Source organism: Apodemus sylvaticus, chromosome 14, assembly GCF_947179515.1.
Source record: "Apodemus sylvaticus chromosome 14, mApoSyl1.1, whole genome shotgun sequence".
NCBI lineage: Eukaryota > Metazoa > Chordata > Mammalia > Rodentia > Muridae > Apodemus > Apodemus sylvaticus.
In genome coordinates this window covers 62752578-62770382 of record NC_067485.1, presented here as the reverse complement: position 1 = coordinate 62770382, position 17805 = coordinate 62752578, and the positions used below count along the sequence as shown (strand labels likewise).

General features: G+C 45.3%; 1 protein-coding gene across 3 annotated transcripts in view; it reads right to left on the bottom strand.

Moving 5' to 3' along the window:
- The window catches only part of Pip4k2a (phosphatidylinositol-5-phosphate 4-kinase type 2 alpha), a 161258-nt gene that overhangs the window by 15968 nt on the left and 127485 nt on the right, over positions 1-17805 (bottom strand). For 2 of the 3 annotated variants that reach the window (XM_052156366.1, XM_052156364.1), the window contains 2 exons: positions 15514-15660; positions 9306-9344 (listed from right to left, as the gene is read on the bottom strand). In XM_052156366.1, the coding sequence (XP_052012326.1) occupies positions 9306-9344; positions 15514-15660 (186 nt within the window). The remainder of the gene's footprint in view (positions 1-9305; positions 9345-15513; positions 15661-17805) is intronic. The other variant, XM_052156365.1, reaches the window with a different exon arrangement.

Genomic DNA, 17805 nt, shown 5'->3' with positions numbered 1-17805 from the left:
TTGTCATTTGTACAGTTTAATAAACAATCCATTTTAAGGCTTATAAGATCAGAAATTATATAGGATTTTGTGCTCAATTAAAAAAATCAAGTTAGCTTTCAGATGACAGGTTAAAAAATACTACAAAAATTAAATTTGTGTCTGTAGTCACAAATAGAACTCTAAACACACAGAATTCAAACAGAAACAACACTGGGTTTTATTTTTATTCTGTATTTTATACAAACCAGCTAATTGTATTATAAATGGCTATTAGCAAAAGCAAAGTGAGAAATATATGTTTCTTAACATTAAAATACAGAGCCCACAACACGGAGCCGTCCTTTTGTTCTGCATCGAGCATTACCAGGAAGATGAAATGCTCCAGTCACACTTGAGTGTATAATGCAAACAAGATTTGGTACCAGAAGGTTTCAATGCAGAGGATTCTATGTATCACTGTACAATGAGATTAAAGGACTTGTATTTTAGAATGAAATGGATTTTTGTTCCACGTGCTCATTTAGTGACCTAGTTAATTTTTCTTCCACCATAAGCCTCAATGTCAAAGATGCTACTTGGGCTGTCTTTGATAGCTGTTCCTGTGACCCTTCAAGCCCAACACACAACGTAAAAGGCATGTAGTCACTGCAGTCTCATGCCAGGGACTGCGTCTGTTCTTGATTTGCTTGCTATTACAAGCTCACCTAAATGAAAGTAAACTTGTGAAGACGAACAGAATTCTGTGCTTGTCATAGAAAAATCAGTCCACAGAGTAGAAAATGCCCCAGAACTGTCCCTGTAAGGGAAAGAATGTAGGTAATCCTTGCGCTGGGGGGGTGGGAGGGGGGAATAAAAGCAGTCTGATGGAATAACATCACATGTATGGTATCAATTTTGGGTAACAAGAGATGCTAGGGCTTTATAATAAAATCCGTTCCGCTTCCCCAAACAGCTAAGCCACAAATTTGATACATGAAAAAGTATCAATGTGGGTGAGGTTCACAGGGAAGAGGCAGTGACAACAGGTGCTTTCCCACAGGATAGCATGTAATGACCTTCCCCACCACAGAAGGGAATGTCGACTAAGTACCGAGCTTGGGAAACGGCCTAGTAGATCCTTACTAACTTCCAACTTCCACAGCGAAAACAAGGAGCGTGTACATCTGGCTGTGGCTGTTCCATACATTTTATTTTGGTATCTCTGTTTATATGGAAGACATGGAAAGAAAATATATCTCAATGCACCCGTGAAATTGGGCTTAAATTAAAAGCACAGAACTGGGTAAGCTTACCTGTCATGTTGCTACTAAGAACTGTTACAGTGTAGCTATGCACTCTTTCTCTAAGAATCTTAAGCAAACATGTACAAAATACTACTTAAAATATTTTCACATTTTAATGGATATTAAGTAGCCATATAAAAGGTAATGATTCGGTCTTCCTCCATAAGCAATGATGTGGCAGTTAAATAGTCTCCAAGATCTAGCAAACAGGACCATGGAAGTTTCTCAAGTCCCTGATTCTGGTTTAACATGAACACAGCTGAGATCTTCACCTGCCAGTCTAAGAATTGCACATAGGCTGGCTTAAATGTAAGCCACGTACTACGTGTTAACCATCTTTTCTTTACCCTAACTTTAGCTAGAAGCAACTGCGCAGGCGTCGCCGGCTTCAGATACTTCCCGCTCACTGCACCTGCGTGTGCTTATGCTGCTCAGCTGACTTCCGCCCAGTGGGAGCAAGGGGACCCACGGCACCTCTGCCTTTGCACAGCACACATGCAAAGGCTGGGCGACTTCAATGCCAATGTAAGTGTCACATCTAGAAGATGTTCACAAGAATCCTCTGTTTTTCATATGCCAGGCTTAGCAGTCCGGAAAACTCACAAGTGAAGCCCCTGCTTGTGACCAAGGGATCCAGGTCATCTGCACAGAACTTTCCCAGCATGCACGGGACTCCTGGATTCCATTGTCAGCATCACACGCAACACAAGCAAAGCAGCTCTACTTCCCAGAATACCTCAGGCTTTCCTCACAGTCTCCCGAGAGCTTACTGAGACGTGCTGATATAATATCTATCCATAATATCAGCTGATATTAAATGAATATAGAATGAGTGTAATTTTGGTGAATGTTAAGTGCAGGACTCTAAATGTGGTCTACTATTAATCAGAATTTTTGAGAGGGTCCAGAAAGGCTTGATTTAAGACCAGAGATTTTTTACAAAACCCTGAAACAGATGAACCAATGATCCAATCAAATCTTCTCTTCCTACCCCCTTCCTTTCTTTTTTTAAATCTGACCTGTCCCAATTCCATCACTGGGATCTCCCTGTCTGGTCTCAAAGATGGACTGAGATCCCAAACTCTGATGTCTTTGGTCCCAAACTCCCTTTTACAAACCATCTCTGGTCCACGGGGCTGACGTTCCTACTGCTGTCTTTCTAAGATCTGGGCAGGGGAAGGGGCTCAGTGATAGATACAGTGCCTGCTTTTCATACGTGAGCCTTAAGTGTGACTGCCAGGATTACAGGAGAAAAACACCCTCTACTTCTGCTCAGGCGGGAAACCATGCCCTGCCCTTTGGATGTTCCTCGGGCCACTGAAGAAGGAAACCATTTCCCTTCCATCTGGGGAAAAGAGGGAAGATACAGAAATAAGTCTAAAGCATCAGCTGCCTAGGGAGCTGGAAGTCCCCCACTGCATCCCCTGAGGTGAGGTTTCCCAAAGCGCACACTATGAGTTTCTGTACCTTGCTCATGGATCGGGCACCCATCCTATCTTGCCTATAACTGCAGCGACCAGACAGGGATAGGGATTAAGTATACCGAGGGACCATTTAAAGACCTTAGAAGAAATGCTGAAAAGGGGTTTGGGAAAGGAGTTTTAGGGGGGGAGGGTATACATGATCAATGCTATCGAACCTTCAGTCAGTAATAGGTAAAATGTCAGAGCCTGTGACAGCCTCTTAATTGCCGGGGCAATTTATGATGCGTAAGAATCAACAAGGAGGCTTTTTGTAGCGGGTTATCAAAGTGTCAACAATGATTATTGCCAATATAGCTCTGTAAATGCCGATTGCAGGGCTGCTGCTTTCCCTGCCAGTGGGGCCCAGGGAAGAGGTGACGTGTTCAAAGCAGTCTTCTGACCCTCCTACTTCTTTCACACCGGCTTCACTTTACCCGAGGAAATCAGACCTGCGTTTGGCGAACTGTGAAGAGCGATGTACAAAATGCATATGTGTGGAAATCCCTGGGGTTCCCTCTCTCAAGCACACTGGCTTTTTAAAGAGTCAGGTCAAATCCCCTGGAGATGGAGTGAGTCCAGTTACATTTTCTTTTACTCCCCCAGAGCCCCTGCTGTGGGGCTGGCTAGCTGGCAGCATGCTAAGGCTGTTGGTTTGTAAAAGGCGGTCCGCTCAGCTATAATTAGTAATTTGATGTCACACTGGAATTGGACCGCAGCTGTGAAAAGATCGACCACCGGGGAGATTCACATTTCTCTGTCTCATTTAGAGGGGGCGAAACTGCTGGAGCCATGAATGGAAGATGCCCTTCCACTAAAAAGCAAAGAATTAAGGAATAAAACAAGCCATCACAGCTGTCAGGATCTGACAATGTTTTTTTTGGAAGGACTCCCATAAAAAAAAAAAATCTAGACATCTGTACATACATGTTCTGGTACTTGTTGCCGTAAAAGTTAATTCCATTATTGTTAGAATCTAGGGCCCTATCTCCTCCAGTTCCATCTCCATTATTATGCTAATGGAACCACGCTAATTATGTGTCAAGATGAAATCCAAGGGAATGGGACTTGTCTGCACCTCTGTCTCTGAACATTGAAAATGACAGTTTTCAAAACTTGTCATCAACAAGTTAAAAGTACAGGAAATTAAATAATGAGTCCTGCTGAAAGAAGACTGGAGAACGGTAAGAGCTGAGATCACTAATTAACCACGCCAGTGGAGAGTCTCGGGGGAAGGAGGTTCTGCAAAGCAGGGCGACCACGCACAGCAATGACAGCGACAGTTACTAGCTTTCCTCTCAGAGGCGAAAAGAGAAGAAACAAAGCATTTTCAGCCTTCCCCGAGTATTTCAGCCGCAGGCACCAGGGACTATTCTGAAGGTGTTTATGGTTATATTCATGAACACACACACACACACACACACACACACACACACACACACACGCTATGCTTTTAAAGAAGAGTCAAAACAATTAATTGATCATGAAAGGAAAAAAATCAACAACTAGAAAAAAAAAGGGAAAAGGTCAGAGTTCAACTCTGGCAGCACACTTCGCTAACTGATTGTGATTGAGTATTTCCGGATTATTAGCAAACTCCCAGATGGCGGAGCCACCCCAACCCACCTCTCCAGCAGTCATACTGTCCTGGGTAACTCTCAGTTTCCACTGCCTTTGTGGTGCTTTCTCCTCACCTTCCCAGTGAGAATCTGAAACATTCATGGATGAATGAGGCAGCTTTGTGGAACCTCTGACCTTTGGGGACCCCTAAACCTCCAACACAGTAGAGAAGGCTCTGCCCTTCCCAGAGCAACAGAGTTGAGCAAGGTAGTGCTTGCACTGCAGGAGTCACGGGGCCAAACATTATGTAGTCAGTGGCCCAAATCACACACCTGAAACCATGCGTGAAACATGCTCAGACTCCTCAGGTGGGGGAAATATAAATGGTTGTTTCACTAAAATAATTTGAAACCAAATCATTTCCTTGATTACTTAAAAAAAAAAAAGGGGGGGGGGGGAAAGCCAAGACCCTGGGTGGACTGCTTTAGTACCATATTTAGCTTTCCCTGGTTAATACAGCTGATTTTTCTCATCCTGGCTTCCAGGATTAACATGAAATTTTATAGGTCCTTTAAGAAAAGGAGACATGGGCTGTCCCTGAATCCGTTGCCCCCCTGTAGATCCCATTCCCCTAACCGGTCCACCATGTCTTGCCTTAGTGGGAAAGGATGTGCCTAGTCCTGCAGTACTTTGTGCCAGGGTGGGGTGATATTCAGGGCCCTCCCTTCTTAGAGGGGGAGGAGCTTTGTAAGGGGGAGGGAAAGGGGGGCTGATATTGGAATGTAAAGTGAATGAATAAATAAATAAACAAGAGAAATAGGAAACACCGAAGACAGAGCAGCATCCCAGACTGGAGATGGCAGGCAATCACAGAGGTTAGAAGCCCCCAGGGCTCACTCTCTGACTGTGACTTCCTAACTGGACAAGGTATCAAACCCATGTGTGAAACTGAAATGGAAACTTAAGGGTTCTATGGAAAGTCAGTTGTGTTGGATGTTTTTTTGTTGGGGAAACACACGAAAGAGTGTTTTCCTGAAGTCAACACAAGTACAAAAGGCAAAGGCAGACTTGTGAAGAAATGTCTGGCTGACTCAGACACAGGTGAAAGGATGTTCTGCTAAAGCAAGCAGGTGATGATGGATTCTTTGCCAACGACGCCACGCATGTACTGGTCCGCCTTATGCTGCAAGACACTGCGACATACCACCAGAAGGCTTTTGGCGTTTCTCTCTATGGAGTCCTGACAAATGCAGCTCAACTACGCAAAGTATGGCGGACCAATACAGGTATACAGGTGTGTAGTTAGCAAAGAATCCTTCATCACATGTCCTTCACGTGCTTGCTTTAGCAGAACATCCTTTCTCTTGTGTCTGCTTTAACGAAATGTTCCTTCCTGAGTCTGTCTTAGTGTATTACCTGTGTCTACTTTAGGAAAACACTCCTTTACATGTTTGTCCCAGCAAAACATCTAACACAGCCGACTTTCCAAAGAACTCTTAAGTTTCTACTTTAGCAACAACTCTACTGATCCGGGAAATAATCATGGCATTATTTTTAATATAAAGAGGGTATGACCGAATGCATGCTCAGCCTGACAGTTTCCTGGTTCCTAACACACTGACATTAGATAGAAATACATCCTAGGGCCAGGGAAGGTTTCTGTTGTGCCACCAACTAGAACCTAGGTTTAGGGGGAGATGTTAAGGGGTGCAGTCAGACAGCTCTGGGCCCTGCTGACTAGGCCCTCTGGCTCCTTTCAGGTGGCATGGCTGGGGAGGGAGGCTGGCCCTTGCGGAGGGGTGGAGGAGGAAGACAGTGGAACTTGCTGACAGCCTGTGAGGGTGCTCAGGGACAGCAGCTTCTCCCAGCTCTGGGTACAATTGGGCTCTGACCTCCCACACTCCCAAGTCCTGCCCATTCCCTAAAAGCACCACCAGGAGGAATACCGGGAGGAGTGCTGTCCATTTACACCCACCAGAGGTAAGAGGATGTCCTAGCAGGGGCTGGAGGCAAGGGACCTCTGCTTAGCCAAATTCTCCCTTCTGATTATTTGTACTGACAGTAGTAAAGGAGCTAAAGAACTTTCGGGAGGAGGGCAGCAAACTGTGGCGGTGGTGGCTGCTGGCTTCTAGAAAGCACGTGGTCCTAAGGCACGTGAGTGCTTTATCTAAGGAAGCATCACAGTTATAAAACGTCAGAGGCCAGTGGCTTCCCCTCACATATGCCTGCTTTCCATTGAGCATTAGTTACAAATGTTTTTCTTGGGTTTGATTATTGCTGGAACAGCCCTTGTAGATCGAACCTGAAGATATCAAAGCCAATGCATGGCATGGTCTCTAGGGTCTTGGTGACTGAAGCCGGGTGTTGGTGGTGAAGAAACCTAGCAACTGTCACGGAGTACGAGTGTTACCTTGTCCACGTGTTCTTTCCTGGGCCACTCTGTGGCTAGGATTCTGGAGTATATGTGTGGCCCTTTAAATAATTATATATTTTCTCTCGATAATATTAAGCGCGTCAATAATGTACAACCTTTAGAAACTCCTCATGTGTATAAAAGTTAAAATACTTTGCTCGAGTTTTTGCTCTTGAAAGAAATGGTCATCCAGCAACCTGGAAGTTAAGAGTCATTGTTGCTGGTTCTTAGCATCTTCCAGGGAGCCTGGATGACATGCAAAAACACACAATTGTGCACAGTGAAGACCTGAGGGACAGCCACCATTTATTTCCTGCTGGCTTCCACACTTCACCACTGCCATCTGGCTTCTGCTCCTACCCATCTTCTCTCAGGGTATACCTTCTCCAGCCTGGCAGGATGCCTGCTTCCCACCGATGCCCACAGATACTAGAGGAAGGATGGAGACCCTTGCCCATCTGGCTGTGGCAGGTGGGGGCAGGTCTCTCTTCCCTGGAGACACACACGCTTCTTCTCCACCTACCACACTTTCCTTGGGTGATCCACTGCACCCCTGACTGTGTTTCTCCCGCCAGGATCCCTGGTCAGCCTCACATGCCTGGGGGCATCTCTGTGCTGGTTGCATTCCTGCTGTGGTCTGCCTGCTGCTGTGTTTCAGGGAGTGCAAAGTTCCTCTGCTCAGACCTGAAGCCTGGCGAGCTGTCTTTCACAGCCTCCGTTGAGACACTCCCTGTCCTGATCACCTCCCACATTTGATCTGAATAAATGAATTGGCTCTATTTTTTTTCCTGCCACCAAACCTCTGTAGCCATGTCACCAGCCCAGCCCTGCCCTGCCCTGCCTTGGGGCTACCGCACTGGGCTGGCGTCTGGCCTATACTCTCCCTGAAGCTTGTTATGTCCCCTGGCAAACCTACTAAGTGTCCAGGGGCCTCTGCAGAACTTGAACTCTTCCTCTGGATCTTCCTTTGCCCAAATCACCTCCTCCAGGGAATGTTTTCTTGCCTGATCCCTTCTAGCCGGAGTAGCTTAGGTTCCTCAGCCACATAAGCATGTGAGGGCTCCCTGTCAGACTGCCGAGTTCCTCACACTATAATACCACTATCTACTGAAGAGCATTATTCCTGCTGGATGCGGCTGAGTGATCCATTATTTCAGTCCTTGAAGCTGCTGGGACAGTAATTATGAACACACACACACACACACACACACACACACACACACACTTACTTCTGAATGAACATAGCAGAGGACATGTACAAACTCATAAAATTCAAACTGAAACAAAATGACATTCTAAAAGAACCTAATAAAAAATTTAAAAAGTTCTTCAGTCTAGCTTTAAATGGGACAGCAGAGAAAATACCCTTCTGTTATGTGGGAAATATTCAAGAGCCCAGGCAACCTTTCACAATGTGTCAATATGGGCTAGTTTAGATCTACACATAGAAAACAGTATTTTAATTTTGAAAGAAGTCACACATATGAAACCACGTTTTCCTTATCTCACCTAGAATGGCGGGGTTGTTGGTTTTTTTTTTTTTTTTATTTAACAGTCCAACTCTTATTTCCAGTCTTTTACTAAATAGAGGCCCCACCAGTGTCTCTTTGCTCACCTGCTCTGACCTGTTGGTCCAAAAGTCTTTCCAGCATGTAACTGCGTAATCCGAACTTTCTACCTCTCTTCCAATTTTTTATGTCTCCATCTGCCAATCTGAGCTAATTAGATGACTTAAAACCTAGATCTGTCCAAAAAACTTCAGAAAATCCCAACTCTAAACTTAGTTGTTAATGAGGAATTGCTTCCTGTCAACATCCAATGTATTTTACAGAGCACAAACTCACATGCGCAGTTTATAGCTGTTACTTGGACTGTTTCACTAACAGCAAACCCATTTTCTCTTTCTGTTTCACTGATCCTACATCAGCCGGGATCTTACTTCTTATTTACCAATACTGAAATACTGCATACTGAAACTTTTAAGACTGAAAGTCCTCTTGATAAGACTCCCAACAGCCTGACCCTTCAAGTCTATAATTCTGTTAAAAGAAACCAATGAGATTTAAGTATTACTTGATTCAGTCAGGAGATAAAAAGATGCAGTCTTTCATCCCCCGTTTTAAAAAGCAAAACCAACCCTAATCTCATCTTACCACTGTATATTGAAAAAAATTAATGCTCACCCAAGTCAGTATGTAATGGTCAATAAAACGGACAAAGAGGAGAGGCAAAGAACAGTCAGGGTCACGTGTCTAACTGGCGTAAAGAGGGCTTGGGACCCCAGTTCTTTAAGACCCAGGGCTCACACTCTGAGTTGGAGTTCCACTTCAGCTAAGTTTACAGTCTGTGCAGAGCAGGTTGCATGTGACCCATTTCTGTCAACCAGTAACTGTCACATCCGTAGCCACTGAGGAAGGGGACAGAGGCATGCATCCCCAGGATGCAGAGACTGCTGCCTGTGCTGGTGGCAGCCACAAGGCAATGGGAAGTGCCACCTCGGTGGAGAATGAGAAGAACGGACAAAGACACTGGGACGGGACAGCGAGGGGCACTGTCACACTTACCTTTTACTGGGACTGGGACAGCGAGGGACACCATCACACTTACCTTTTCTTTGTCACTAGCTTCTCTAGCCACTGTCGAGCCCTGAAACACAAAGAAAGCGTTAAGAGTGGACTTGCGTGGGATGTCTGGTTTCCTGTGTACAGTACGGAAGTGGCTCTGGGCAGAATGAGAAGAAAGCAAGCTAGCCCCACCCTAGGTCCAGCCTCGGCATGCTCCCCTTATCCAACAGCCCTCATCTGGTCCGTGGCTTCCCCAGCAGGCGTCCCTGTCTACTGCCCACTCTTCTCCAACCAAGTCCCTGTCACTGTTGCCTGACCTGTCATTCTCTTGGTCTTACCCACCCTCTTGGAAGTCAGAAAACCTGCCATCACTTGAGGAATAAACTTGCTACGCATTGATCAAAACGTGAAAGGTTTCACTATCTTCAAAAGGGAGGTGGGCTATCAGATGGCTGTGGCCACAGAGGGCATTGGATGCCCTTTCCCCAGATGCAGGCTCCAGATGTGGACCATCCCGCCTCTGACAGCCTTCTCTGTGCCACACGCTGTCTTCTCCCCAGGGTGAGCTACGGAAGGACAGCTCCACTGAGCTCTGAGCACATCCCCAGTGAGCACTGTCTGACTCCCTTACTTTGGAGATTCCTTCAAAGCCACACACTTTGTTACACCTCTTTTGTTCTAGGCTCTACGCGGCGCACTGACTGGGGTACAAAGTGGAAGAAAACACAGCCCTTGATCTCCACAGCACCTAGTCTACTGCACAGGTTTTCAAAAGCAGCCTCAGAGATGTGCTGGCCAACATGACTGATGGGAGGTGGCACGTCACCTCTGAAATCCCCAGGGAGCCTCGGAGGCAGTGCTGAAGCACAGAAACTTTCCTTTTTTCTGCAGAGGATTTCAGTTCATAAAAAAAAAGCTAAGGAGCACAAAGACAAGTTGAGTCGTACTTTAGGTTTCTAAGCACTCAAATTTAGCAATCTGTGGCTCACCTACAGCAGTCTGTGTTTGCTGACCAGTGCCTGGAGAAAGATCATAGATTTCTGACTTGTCTTGCCCCACCACCGGATGCCTGAACTGCTGCGGTGGAGTGTTTTGTTAACTTGGCCAGCGCTCAAACACACAACTCTCATCCTGGATTATTAAAGTGGCAAATCACGACAGGAACCCATACTTGATTTGAACAGAGCAGCAACCTTATCTAGGTTAGATAAGGAGTGGAAAAAAAATCTTCCCATAACTACCTCTCCACTGACATGCACGCATGCACGCACGCACTCTCTACAGATGCAGAAACCGGCAAGAGGGGAGGTCCCGAATTGGGGAGCGGGCACAGGAACAAGCCTGAGACACCCCAGTGCCAGTTAGCTACTCTCTGGCACTTGGCATGCAGGACTGGAGGGTATCCAGGCCCTGGTGCCCAGGGATAGCAAAGTTTCTTGGGGAGCAAGTCAGAGAAGCACCAGGTGGAGTTGCCAAACGAGGGTCCATTCCAGCACAGCTGGGGTTAAAGGTGTGCTCTGCCGCCACCTGATCAGGTCCACTGTGTACCAATGGTGGCCATTCTTTACTGTCAATTTACTGTGATCTAGATGCTCCTGGGAAAAAAGTCTTCATGAGGGACTGCCTGGATCACCCTGGCCTGTGAGCGTCTCTGCAGGAGATTATCTTGACTACGTTAAAGGCGGGGGACCTTCCTACTGTGAGTGACCCTATTCTTAAGGCGGAGGATCCTGGATTGTATAAAAGTGTAATATAGCATGTTGATCAGAAGTATGCATGTGTGCATGAATTCATTATCATCTGTTCTAGACTGTGGATGTCATGTGTTTAGTAACTTCAGGCGCCTGTCACCTTGGCGTCCCCACAATGAAGGCCTGTGCGTTATCTGGAATTGCAAACCAATGCCTTAAGTTGCTTTTGTCAGGGTTTCTTTCTTTCTTTCTTTATTCTAGACAGGGTTTCTTTGTGTAGTGCTGTCTGTCCTGTAACTTACTCTGTAGACCAGGCTGGCCTCAAACTCAGAAATCCGCCTGCCTCTGCCTCCCAAGTGCTGGGATTACAGGCGTGCGCCATCACATCCCACTCAGGGTATATTTTTTAATCACAGTAAGACTATGTCACAGGAAGACACTGTGTACTTAGGGTTCCTGAATATGGGTTACAAATATCTCTCTTTCCTCAGTACACTGCCTTATAACCATGCCCCCTCTCTGAGAGAAGGTGTTTAATTCTTGAGCATTGCCTAGAGTATTGGGCAGAGGAGGAAACAATTCATACTTTTGTAACCTGTGTGTGTGTGTGTGTGTGTACAGTGTATGTGTGAGTATGTAAGTATACACTGCATCTGGGGCTAGAGGATAACCCTGTTGTTGGGCCATCTACCTTTTATTTTATTTTACTTTGTAATGGCAACTAGGGTTTGCAGATCAAGCTAGGCTGACCTGCCAGGGAGCCCCGGGGACCTTCCTGTCCCCCCCTCCCCAGCGCTAGGTTTACAAGCAAGTGCTACCATGCATGGCTTATAATGCAGCCCCTCCAGCCCTTTCCTAATCGAGCCATCTCCCAGGTCCCTACGTGTGGTGTGTGAGTGTGTGTGCATGTCTGTGTATGTGTGTGGGAGGGGGTGTCTTTAGAACTGAATTCATGCACAGTAAAAGAAATTAAAATAAAAACTTAAGTAGTTAAGGCCTTGAGTGGGAATCATGAACAATGCATGGTTTCCATGCATCCGAGGTCTCCGGCAGGACACTGTGTTGTTCTATAAGGGAAAGGGAGCGGTAACACTGGAGGATGCTAAGCAATTCTCAGCATGGTGGCCAGTCTACAAGTGTAGCTTGCATCTAGGCAGGCTTACTTGAAGGTGTCCTAGGCATTCCAATGGGATGGACATCAGGTAGGGCGCTCAGACCCCCAGTTCCTCTATGCCGTGCCTTGTGCTGCAGGATCTATGTATGCATCTTATTTAATGTGTCCTCCAAGTGCAGATAAAACTATTCCTGCCATAACAGGCCAGGAAACTTGCACACAGTTGCTAACTTCATGAGGCTACTGAGGCCACACTGGCTTTCTGGTATGGGACAGTCAGAGCACCACCTAGAACCCCAAAATTCCCAGTGGAGCAATATAGCTCTAGATGTCAGGAAAGAGCGGGTGCCAAATGAGAGAACTGGGTGTATCTGGAACCCCCCAGAGGCATTTTATTCCAAGGCGATAAAATGGCTTGATTTGTGAGGACAAATGGCTTGATGTAGGCCAGGTGAGGCCTATGCAGGAAGTGCAGCCTGTCTGGGATTTAGAGAGCAGACACAAAGGCTGCATGTTTCCTTTCCTTTAGCATCTCTCAAAGTGTGGCTCAGAATCCTGAGGCACTCTCAGAGGCCTGCAAGTCAGAACTGTTGCTTGTCTGTTTGGGTGGTTTTGAGACAGGACCTCATCTGCATTGAAAATATCTGGCTTGAAACTCATAGCTTAGGCTGGCCTTGAACTTGGGATCCTGCTACCCTCAGCCTTTTGATTGTTGTGGTTACTGATGTCTAACAACCACATTTGACAAAACTGTGTAATACTGAGACATTGGTTGCCTCTGCCCTCTTGATATTCACAAGGAGACACTACAAACACAATAGTAGACTTTGTCCTATGACGCAGTTAAGAATATCTGTCATTGAGATAATCCCAAATCCCTAGCATCTGCATGAAAGTCCCCAATGAAGCGAGGAAGGACCTTGACTCTGAAGCACACATCTTCAGCGTTCTGAACAGAGGCATGCAGAGGGCACATCTGCTTTGCAATGAGTGCTGCTCAGAACCATTCTCCTGACAGGTACAGTTATGGCCCAAACAGACACCTTCTCTTCCATAAAACAATTTAAATTTGAAAAAAAAATGACTAATGAACTGTATTTGTCTAGACCCGAGAAGCTGACACTTCCTGACAGAGAATGAAACGGCAGAGCTCTGTGCCCTGGAGGAGCTGGGCTCTGTCCTTTCCCAACACGGCTGACAGGACTTTAGGTCAGTGATAATGGGCTATCAAATGAAAATCAGACTTTTGAAAAACTCTATGTGCTCTCAGGTTCCCATACATGGAAGGCTTTCGATGTGACCAGTAGTATTCACATGACTTTTGATAACTTTGTAATTCAATAAGTCAGCATTGGGAAAAACTGTGTTAATTCAGGAAATACTGTCTCCAGAGAAATAGGTGTGACTATAAAATCACACACTTGGACCAGCGCATGCAACAGACAATAGATATTAACAAGCAGAGTATAAATTCCTCGGGGTAACTAAGATATTACTGACATTATGTCTTGTTGTGTTACTACAGAATATCTACAATCACCCCCCAAACTGCACATCTCTCCTTTCCGATTACACATTTGTGTGGGCTCAAATTTTCTTCCCAACTACTCATCCAAATACTACAATGTATTGACAGCAGGATCGGACAGGACGTTCCAACTGTACCAAACAGTTAAACCAGACAGTACAGAGATCTGAAATAGGATCAGGAGAGGAATAGGAGGGAAGGAGGTGTGGAGGAGGAACACCACACACACACACACACACACACACACACACACACACACGAATGTCAAAAGACACATTTAATTAAAACAAAATGTAAAACCATGGGGGCAGGGAGAGGGGCTGTGTGAGGGGAGGAGGGGCTGCAATCAGATGTGGGGTGAAGAAATAAATAATTCATGGAAAGAAACGTAAAATCATGAGGCTTGAATCACTAATGTTTTGCTTTTGAAAAATACAGTTGTCACAAAAAATCCATTAATATGTAATAGTTTAACATTATTTAAAATAACTATAAATAATTGTTATTAATATCAAATAGTTTAATATTTCTTATTAATTTCTTTTAAGCAAAGATTCATTCTTATTTATATGTAAGGGCATAAAAGGGAGCCTATATATTTATGTGTAAGGGTTTAGGGGTGACCAGAAGAGGGTGTTGCAGGAGGTGAAGTTACAGGTGGTTGTGAGCCACCTGATCCTGGGAACTAAATTCATGTCCTCTGGAAGAGCAGCAAGTCCTCTTAACTGCTGAGCCATCTCTCCAGCCCTGCACCCATTTCTAATACTGTAGCTATCTAGACATAACCAACAGAAGGCAAAGCTTCTTAGGGTTCTCTTTTGTGCATGTGAATGAATTCTAAGATTAAACAAAACAACCAAACAAAAAACCCCAAAATCCTGAGAACCAAGTACCACATATCAAAGGAGGATAAACTTTCTCAGTGAATGACTACGTTAGCCTCATGGTCCATAAGGTATCTGTGGTCACGGCTCAGGGTGGCCTGTATCTAGCGAAAGCACAGATGACACAGAAACCGTGCATATGATGACACAACAATAAAACTTTATAAAGATGCGACCCCTCTTGGTCCTGGCATACAAACATGTCACAGTTGGTTGTCTAAAAGTCATGTCACTGAATTCAGAATTTTCCAATGGTTTCATTTTAAATTGTTGACACGTCTGGTCTCTGGGCTTTCCTGTCCCTTTTGTCATTTCTCTTGAGATAGGTCTAATGCCACCCTTTTGGATGCAACATCCTAACATCCTACTTAGAAATGGATGCCTTGGTAGGCTGGTAGAACAGGCCCATCATCCCAGCCACCAGGCACGCTGAAGCAGGGCGCTATCACTCAAGGTCCGTGTGGGCTGCAGGATGAGCTCAACGCTGGCCTGGCCAACTCAGTGAGACCTTGCCTCAAAATACGAACAAGCAGGGCTGAGGCTGTGGCTTAGTAGTAGAGTACTTGTTTATTGTTAATAAAAAAAATAGTGTGACCTTCCCCCTGTTAATTTCTACCCACATCATTCATCATTTATCAATCATCATCATCATCATCATCATCCCTACTTAAAGATTTGCTCAGTTTTCTTTTATTGTTGTATTGTGCATTTTATGCATGTGAAGTAGAGGACAAGAGGCCAATTTCTGTGAACCAGTTCTTTCCTTCTATCATGGATTCTTGCTGGCTCTGGTCTGTTCCACTCATAAACTATTCCAATCACTTAGCCTACTCCATAGCATGTAGCTGACATCCTTGTAATAACATAGACGGCTTAATCCTAGGGCGCTGGCAACCGCCTACTAGAGTCAAACCCTTGAAGCATCCTGACCATTTCGCTCACGTGATTTATTATAACATACACACTATGGACACTCAAGTAGGCTTGAGCGAATGAACGTGAAACTTCATGAAAACGATCAAAGTCAGCCCCACCTTTAGGTCGTATTTCCTATATACAGACAGACGGTGGCTGAACACGTTCCTCATAACGATCACGTAGATCTCCACTCCGTCGACATTGAGCCGGTACATCCCCAAGAACTGAGGAAGAAGAGTGACGCCATGACACTCCACTATATACTGTACAGGAGAGAGAAAACAGGGACAGTAGCTGTCAAAACATGCCGTGTCCTTTATACAAACTAGAAATGTCCAGTTCTTGAGGCTTTATTTTCAGAAAACATTTAAGCTGGTTTATGCTGCTCACCCATCAGATATGTGTTCTCTCTATATATAACTTAGATATATAAATAAATCTCTATTAAAAAGTAATCCCACCACTAAAGATATTCTTTCCCTAGTAGCCCAACGAATCTGTAATGTCAAAATTGAACACAGTGGCTCAAGGCAAGAAAGGAAATCCCTTTGAAGAGAAGGGCTGTCCACCTCCAACTTCCTCCTCCCCTAGAAATCCTGAGGATGATTCACAGATGTTCCAGCCCTTGAGGGCAGTGAGGCAGAGGGTGAAGAAGAGGATGCTGGGAGTCTGGTGCTGGAAGCTTAGGTGTTCCATTTTCCATCTTGATTTCGATGGGCATGGAGGGGCCCTGAGATACAGACTAGTCAGCTTTCTTTGGTCAGGTGCTGGGTGCCATCAAGTCCAGGGTTGCGAAAACACAACAGGACTTGGGTCATATGCCAATGAGCCACAAGAGGGAGCTACTTCCTCTTGGAAGTAGCCATTGAGAAACTACCACAGGGGCCTTTAAAATGGGGGAAGAGTCTTGAGGAGTCTTTTTATGCCCATGACACAGATTAAACCCCCAGCACAGTACCAACACCGCCAATCCAATGTCGTAAACGCGCTACCTATTGTGCCTGCACCAGATGCCTGGAAGGATGATCCCCGACGGTTAAGGGTTGTATTTTGGGGACTGTTCCTGTATGAGTACACCTGTGTGCCTGTGTGCATGCACGAGTGTGTGCACGTTGAGTTGCATGCATGCACATCAGTGCTGGGGTTACAGGTACATGTGTCCTTGCTTGTCTTTTCATACGGGCATTGGGGGTTCAAACGTGATCCTTACATTAGCAAAACAAGTCACGGAGTCATCTCTTCAAGCCCTATTTTGAGTCTTTAAAAAAGGTTACACCGATTATTAAAAACAACAACAACAAAAGTTTAACAAAAACATTCTAATTGAAATTTTTTTAGTGTAAACATTATCAATAATCAACGCTGGGAGTATTTAACTAGCTAAAGAAGAAAAAAGTTCTTGATCCTGTCAGTAGAGCCAAACAGCACCTGTGGCTGAGGCTGGTTTTCGTCCTGCAGAGTTTTGACACATTTCCAAGATGCTTTCTTTGGCTTCCCCCTTTCTTACAGGTAGCAGCTGAGATATATATTTGAGCTCAGTCTGTTTTTTTCCCACTGAGTTTCTTCTCAGCTTGTTACTTGAAATCAGATGAGTGGAGCTTAATTTCAAACCAATAAATGGACTTGAGAGGTTTGCTAATGCACAACAGGTGGTTAATAGTTCTTGGTTGAAAAGGAAATTTCCCACAGTGATTTAAGGGATTAAAAAGTGTGGTGTGTGCCAGTGGGGGAAGGTGGATGAGCGGTCTTAATAGAGTCTGAGGGCATCCATTTTGTGTGAGTGAGGTCAAGGAGAACAGGCCTGTGGGCCGGGTGCTGAGGCAAGCATCCCTGGGTTGCCGTTTACCAGCTGTGGGGTTTGGGGTGAGTTAACTAAACCTCTTCATATCTTAGCTTCATTTTCCAGAAAATGAGTGCCCAGATGCCCACCTCCAACGCAGCAGCTGTGAGGATGGCAAGTGAGAGCATGCCACAAGACCCTCATGCCATTCTGTACAGAACCCCGGTCTTTCTCAATGATGTGATGCCAGCTGTCACTCAAAACTTTGTTAAGAAAGCGTAACCTCACCCCAATCTCTCTCAAGCTTGAAACCTCTCACAGTCACGTCTGCTCTGGGCCTCCATCCATGGCAAGCATTATTTTGCATACCTGGATTTTTTGTTTTTCTTGAGGAGACTGATCAACTCCTCCACCCAACATTCTTATCCTTAAAGCTGTAGTTCAGCAATAGAGCACACAACTTGATATGCATTCAGCCAAAGGTTCTATGCCTAGGACCGCAAACAATAAGGAATGCCAAGATGGAGACCTCACACAGCCACAGAGAGCCTGGCTCACAGAGGTACCACCCACAGTGACCAATGCTAAGGAGCCTTATACAGGAAATTGGCAAGCTTTTGGTTTTGAA